Raw genomic sequence first — 7,360 nt, 5'->3', positions numbered from 1 at the left:
ATTCCTGCTTTCCCAGGGCACACATGGCCATCCCACAATTTTTATCTTGCACTTACGTGGGCTCAGCAGCCTCTAAGCCCTGAGGGTGGGACAGAGCAGCAGACAGGAATCTGCTTAGGGAGCAGACAGACATTTGCTGTCTCTCCATGAGGAGGTCCTGGAGCCTGGTGGAGACCCCAGACAGCTCCACACAGCACAGTGGGTTCCCCAGGAAAGCCACTGTGGGTTATGGATGGAGATTCAGAGCAGGGTCAGCCTCTCACACCTTGTGGCTGTCACAGAAGGTTCTGTGACATTCCTGAAGCAGTGGCTTCCCTGGGACCCATGAGTCACCCTGGGGCAGCATCCCAGGGTGACTGCAGCATAGATCTCATCATGGAATCCCAGGGTGGTTTGGGTTGGAAGGGACCTTAAAGCTCATCTCATTCTACCCCCTGCCATGGGCAGGGACACCTTCCAGGTTGCTCCAAGCCCCATCCAACCTGGCCTTGAACACTTCCAGGGATGGGGCAGCCACAGATTCTCTGGGCAACCTGTGATGTTGCCATCCAGCAGATCTGCTGGAGAAACCAGAACACTCCCTCACCCTTACCCTCCAAAAAGGGCTTATTTCCTCCACAAGGAACTGTTCCCACTGGAATTAGGCAGTAACGACCCCTGCACAGGAAGGGATCCGTGGGCCTTGCCCTGGGATCACCAGGTTTCCCTGCAGCTTCACTGGCCGCGGTTGGGATGTCAGGAGTGAACCCACCCAGTCCTCACCTCGATCTTCTCTGCTTTTCCTGAAGCAGATGAAGACATAGTTGACTTTCATCTTTTCTTCAGCAAACTCCAGCAGTGCTGACAACCTGCCAAAGAGGGAGAAGACAAAAGGACATCAGCTCTAGGAAGTCCTGTCCTGAGGAAGCCTCTGAGCGTTATCGAATTATCAACTGTTTGGATGTTTTCGGGCACAAAGATTGTTTACAGCCCCTTCAGTGAACAATGGGTGCTGGAACAATGGGTTTCCTGCCCCGCGGGTCCCAGAGCTGTCCTCGCTCCCATTCACCCAGCAAGTCACTGTCCTCACAGCCACCTCCACCCTCGGTGGCTTCGGGCTGAAGGCAGGAAGCAGAATCTCACAGCTGGGCCCGAGCCAGGCTGTGTCCCCTGTGCTGGGAACACACTCAGGGGGATCTGGGAGCTGTGTGCTTTGTGGGAAGGAAAAAAACCAACCCGCAGAAAGGAGCTGACAGCAGGCAGGGAAGGAGAACAAACCATCCCCAGAGGAGCCTGTGTGCAGGCAAAGCTGTTTGCTGCGCGGCGCAACTGCTGCACCCTGAATCCTGACTTCCTGCCCTTCCAGCTGGATTTCTTCTGCCATCTCTTCTTGATGGAAGTGGCGCTGCACTCACCCCTCTGTGAGCCCCCGGGATGGCACAGGGAGCTGCTGTGGCAGTGAGGAACAGGCCTCACTCCACAGCTCATTACGCAGCCGTCGGTGCAGGGGATTAAATTTGCAAAGGTTCTGGTAATGAACTGCTTTAATTATGGCCTCTCTCGGCTGTTCCTCCCGGCTAAAAATAACCTGACAGAACTGAGCTTTAAGTCATGGTGACACAGGCAAATAAATCCCCTCCCAGAGGGACCTCTCCCCGGAGAGCCAAAGGATTTACAGACTAAGCGGAGGAATTGCAGACATTTATCTGAGCTCGGAGTTAAATGAGACAAGTGTGAGACACCAACAGCACTGGCACTTCCTGAAGGTGCTCAACGAGGGGTTTTTCCTTAATCAGTTTGTGTCGTTGAGGGATGGAGCTCACTTGGAGATGTAGGAGGAGCTGAGAGGTCTGTAGAGGAATCCAGCAAAGCCACATCTCCTCTGCAGACCTCTGGCATAGCACTTGGCAGGAAGGAGCTGCTCTGGAAGCTGCATTCACACACACTTCCCAGAGCAGAGCTGTCTGGACAAAACATGACTGGATTCTGCCAAGAGAAAAATCAGAGCTCCTGGCAGAGCTCGGCGCCGGCGCGGCAACACTCCAGGAGCACATCCACCTACTGATGAGCAGAGCATCAGTAGGATGGAGAGGGTTTTTTTCCCTGAATGTGAGGAAAACCTGCCAAAATAGGCTTGTCAAGTGGTCAGCAGAGCAACAAAACGGGGGAAAAAATACCAGGCTTGCTGGTTTTCCATACCAATGGAAGCAAAGAGCCTCTCTGCCCCTTTATTGCTTGTTTTTCATTAGTTTGGGACTCAAAAAAATGGTGACTCATCTGAAATGATCACTGAGGGGAAAACAGACCTGTGGGGGACTAACAGGACAGTGTTCTGCAGGCAAGGGAGCAGCACCTGCTGCAGACACACAAACCAGGAGCAGAGCAGCCACTGCACAGCCCGTTCTCCCTGCACAGACAGCATAGAATCTCTGGGTGGTTTGAGTGGGAAGGACCTTAAAGTTCATCCAGTTCCAACCCCTGTCATGGGCAGGGACACCTGGTTGCTTCAAGCCCCAACCAACCTGGCCTAGAGCACTTCCAGGGATGGGGAGTCACAATCACCCACGTAAACACCCAAGTCCTGCTCCCTGGGGAGCCACAGCCACAGCCCTGGGATCCTGAACGTACCCTTCTTTGCTTCCATCAGCTAATAATCCATCAGGGATTTCCACAAAGAGGCTCTGGTTGGAGAGCACTGCATCCCAGGAGGAGGTCTTCACCTCTGTGACCTTGTACTGGAAGTGGACAATGTGAGGCTTCCCTTCGTGCACTGGGACATCTTGGCTAACAGTGATCTTCTCATCCTGGGCAAAACACAAACACAAAGTCCTGAGCAGCCAGAGGACAACTACAGAGAGCAAATGCACATCAATGGTATTAAGGTTTTCCTGGGAAGAGGATTATGCTGTTCCCTGCCCTTTGCACTGGCACAGGGACACCCCACACAGCCTCGGAGTGATGTCTAGGCATGTTTCCCTGCTCAAGGGAGTGCAGCTCCACATTTCTGGGTAGAAAAGTCCATTCCCTCACCACAGGCCCCAACCACAGCTCCAAAGGGTTCATGAACTGCCCTTCACAGAGCACAACTGGACCCACCACACTGGCAGAGCTCCTGCTGCCACAGCCTGACCAGTTTCAGTGCCTCCCCCACCCCCAACACAGCCCTTCTGTTCAAAGCATGACCACAAATTGCTTTCCCAGGTTTTTACAACCAATGGTTTGTCTCCTGGTATAGGGGAGGAAAACAAGAGTGCAGAGAGATCCCAGAGCAGATGTGAAGCTTGTGAAAAGGTCCTTTCCCGAGACCACAAACGCACACGTCCCTCTCCCGTCCTGCCCCAGTGGGAATGCCAAGCATGCAGATTGCCTCAGACCCAGCTCAGCAGTTCCTAGAAAACAATTCCGTGGTTAAAACCCCATTCCTCCTGACAATTCCTGCAGGCAATTGGCTTGCCCAGTAATGATTTCCACGTTTCACTGTGCAGAGCCCCAGCGAAACAGCACAGATGTTCACATTAGGTTCCCGAGTTAATGCTGTGCTTTGTGTTGGTGATGTTCAGACACTCAGAGCTCCCTGCACAGCTCTGCAGGGCAGAAGTAAAACAGAAATCCAGAGTCAGGGAAAGCCACATGTCCCTCCCTCCTGGCCAGGTGTGGTGGGAAGAGGTTTACCCCACTGGGCCATTAGCTGAGAGCCTGTCCAGTCACCAGGTGTGCTATTTTAACAAGGTGATACATTCAGCAGCTCATTAGGAGCCTTTCCAGCCTTGTCCCAGGGTTTTGATTCCTGTCACTCATCTAATTCCCCCTTGGTCTGACTGCTGTGGGAAAGCAGCAGCCCTGGACGCTGTCGATGCTGGTGGCACCACTGGGAGCTGCACAGCCTTGGTAAGTGGAGCAGAGGAAGCTGCTGTCCTCTTAAAGCCCTAAAAGTTGAGCTGAAAAACAAGTTTACACTTCCCCAGAATAAATATCCTGTAGGAAGTAAGTCTATTTATTGAGTTTGAAAGATGTTTGCGTGGCTGAGCTTACTAGTTTTAAGGCAAGTGCACCAAGAAATGCACAAAAACTGCAGCTGAAGTGAGGTCAGGCTGGTCAGAGCCAGCAGAGGGGCAGGGCTGAGCCCAGAGAGCTGTGCAGTACAGAGGGACTTAAAAAGCCAAATCCAAGGTTATTATGTGCATGTCCTTCAGCACTGCCTTCATAGGAGCCTTTTACTGTTGTTGTTACAGTGCAGGAAGCATCTCTGTTCCAAGAAAAGATCCTTCTCTCCAGAAAAGCTCACAGATGAGGCTTTTCTCAAGCTCACAAACCCAAGCCCGGGGTGAGGACGCCGAGGGAAGCAGGCTGGGACTGACACGTGGGAGGGGGAGCTGTGCATTTCGCGGGGGGAAGAGTGGCAGGAGCACTGCCACAGGAGGGGAAAGCGTTCTGAGCAGACTGGCCGAGCCCTCCTGTCCCCAGGAGTCACACCCCTGTGCTCAAAGCCTGTCCCAGCCCTGTGCCAGCCCCGAGCCAGGGGCAGCACGGCCCAGGGATTAGCAGAACCAGTTCCCCCAGTTCTGTGGGAATTACGTGTGCACAGCCTGGCTCGGGCAGCTGAGACTTTATTTCTAGGCATCCAAAGAGAGATGCTGGGGAAGAGAAGCTATTCCTGTGAAGCAGCAGCAGCCCAAAATTCTCTGGAAGCTGCTCAAAGCAAAATGCTGTTTACACAACAAGCGCTCTGGTTTGGGTCACTGCTGAGAATTCCCCTCCCAAAATCCCCTCACCGAGCTGTGTGGGCAGAACTCCCCCAGGCTCTCCCTTACACCCAACTGCCCCAAACGCTGCTCTGCAGCCCTTGGCTCCCTCTCAGTGCACGAGGTCACCAACCTCCACTGGGTTTCCACTCATTGAGCACAACATTTTCCAGCCCAGCTCTGCTCCTCAGCCGTCCCGGGAAGGACAGGGGGAGGCCCCAGCATGCTGGCAGGGTCAGAAGGAAGGATGTTATCATCCACCCTGGCCAAGTGGCTGGAGAAAGCCATGGCAGCAGCTCCCTGCTGGCATCTACCTCACCTGCAGACTCCTGCCAAGTCTGCCAGCCAGGGCACGTCCCGGTCGCTGTGGCATTCCCAGCTCCAGCAAAGCTCCCTGGATGAAGGCCTGAGCTGTTAGTCTCTTAACACAAGCACAACACCTATAGGGAGCCCCAGCTGCTTAATTTACAGTGCTGCTGTACCCAGGCGCCGCACGCCGGAGGAGGCAGTTGGGAAAGGTCATCCCTTGGATGGGAACAGCTGATACAGCTGGAAAAAGGACTTAAGCTTTTGGATCCAGATGCCTTTCCAGGTCACACTGCTGGCTGCTGGCTGAAAAGCTCAGGCTGCTGTAATTGCAGCAGTGCCAGACTGAGTGGGCAGAGAGAGACCCTGTAACCCCCTCCCTGAGCTTCAACTTCAAACCACCAGGCAGCACAGCCCACTCTGGCCTGGGATGAGCCATGTGGAGGTTCCCTGCCCATGGCAGGGGTTGGAACTAGATGGTTTTTAAGGTTCCTTCCAACCCAAACCATTCTGAGACTCTGTTTCCCCCTGTGCTGGCACTGCTGAAGCACCTCCAGTCCTGGGCTCAGTTCTGGGCCCTGCACAACAAGACACACTGAGGGTTGGAGGTGTCCAGGGAAGGGAACGGAGCTGGAGCACAAGGAACAGCTGAGAGAGCTTTAAGGGGCTCAGCTCAGAGAAAAGGATGCTCAGGGGGGACCTTCTTTCTCTCTCCTAACAGGAGATGCAGCCAGGTGGGATCAGGCTCTGCTCCCCAGAAGGGCCTGGATCTTTCCATCCTGTAATGCCTGTGTGCCACCCACTGGGTCATTAAAAATCAGGTCTGACACCTGTGACAACACCCCTGGCTCAACAGCCAAATTTGCAAGGTGAGCATAAATCTAGGCTGCCTCATCCAAGAGTGTTTTACTCCCTGGCATGTGGAAGAGCAGCCCTTGAACCAGAAACCAGATGAGAGCCAAGGCCACACAAGTGCCAATTATTCTACAGGAAGGAGCAGGCAGAGCTCATTGGAAATGAAAGGTGGAATGAAGGGTGACACAAAATGAGAGCTGCACAGAGCCATGCTGTCCTGCTGTTCCGCACTCACAAACCCTTCCTGATCTCACCCTGCCCTGTGCACGTGCTCCAGAGACATCCCAGCCCGAGGTGGACGTGCCCTGTGACACCTGAGTGACTCTGGCCCTTGGTGCAGGCAGCTCCCAGGCCCTGACAGCTTCACCTTCCTGCCCAGGGCACAGGAAGGAGCTTATCAACCCTTTTCTCCCTGTGTTTCACCTTTCTACTTCCTGTTTCCTCCTCCTGCCAGACATTTCAGATGTGGTTGCGTGTTTTGGTAATGCAGGCTCTGCCTACAATAGTGCAGCAGGCCTGGAGAATGATCTGCTGCACAGTGGTCTCTCATTTTTTAACCAACAAGTGATATTTAGGCAGGACACCACTGCCTGCAGCTCAGTCCTGAAAAATTACTTGCTCTCCCACTTATCACCTGGGAGTTCTTTGCATTTATTCCCATCAGACTGCAAAAGGAACTGAACAAAGTTGCAGCACGGGTTGTTATTTAGATGTTAAAATCTTCTCACCTTATATATGAGAGCTGAAAGAGAAGGATCCCTGCCACCCCCTCGCCCACCGGGGATCTTCGACAGTGGGTGAGGGGCATCAGGAGCACCACAGAGGCCCTGGAACGATGTGCCTGCAGCACTGCAGCTGGGGACAGTTACTCAAAGGTAAAATACTACTGCAAGAGAAAGAGAGAGAACACCAGGTTACATTAGCAGGGATCACGTTTCACAGTCCCCACCTCCCCAAACCCCCAAATCACTCGTATTCCTGCCCCCAGATGGAGACACCTCCCTGCAAACCCCTCCCTGCCAGCGGCACCAGGACCCGGAGTGTTTTGTTAGGAAGGGAGGCGGGGCTGGAGCCAGGAACACGGAGAGAGTGCTGAGCAACCTCATGCTAATCAGGGAGGCCTGGAAGGCTGCCAGGAGCAGATGGCTGGGAACGCATGACCAGATGAGCACACATTTTCTATAGACAAATATCTACAAATAGATCAACAGGACCCAGGAGGAGGAGGTTTAAGTTTCACATTTCCAAGCCGAGGAAGGGGGAAAGGGCTGGTTCAGACACCTTCAACACAGGCCACAACGCTTGCACAGGAAGCAACCACAGCAGAAGGAGCATCCTGCACCCCAGCCCTAAGTGTGACAAGTTTTTCCCACAGATCTACTTTTATGAGCAAGAAAACACATTTCCCTTACAGTTTCCAACTTTGTTTGTATGTCCTACACATAGTCTTCCAGGATCACTCTGGACAGAGGCTTTAA

General features: G+C 53.5%; 1 protein-coding gene across 1 annotated transcript in view; it reads right to left on the bottom strand.

Moving 5' to 3' along the window:
- The window catches only part of OAZ2 (ornithine decarboxylase antizyme 2), a gene marked incomplete at its 5' end in the record, with an annotated part of 7,595 nt that extends 827 nt beyond the window's left edge, over window positions 1–6,768 (bottom strand). Inside the window, 4 exon segments of the mRNA XM_009083786.1 lie at window positions 763–848; window positions 2,608–2,783; window positions 6,611–6,691; window positions 6,693–6,768. Of these exon segments, the coding sequence (XP_009082034.1) occupies window positions 763–848; window positions 2,608–2,783; window positions 6,611–6,691; window positions 6,693–6,768 (419 nt within the window).
- Between the last annotated feature and the right edge of the window lie 592 nt (window positions 6,769–7,360).

Source organism: Acanthisitta chloris, unplaced genomic scaffold, assembly GCF_000695815.1.
Source record: "Acanthisitta chloris isolate BGI_N310 unplaced genomic scaffold, ASM69581v1 scaffold44171, whole genome shotgun sequence".
Classification (NCBI taxonomy): Eukaryota; Metazoa; Chordata; class Aves; order Passeriformes; family Acanthisittidae; genus Acanthisitta; species Acanthisitta chloris.
This window is presented reverse-complemented; position numbering and strand designations above follow the sequence as displayed.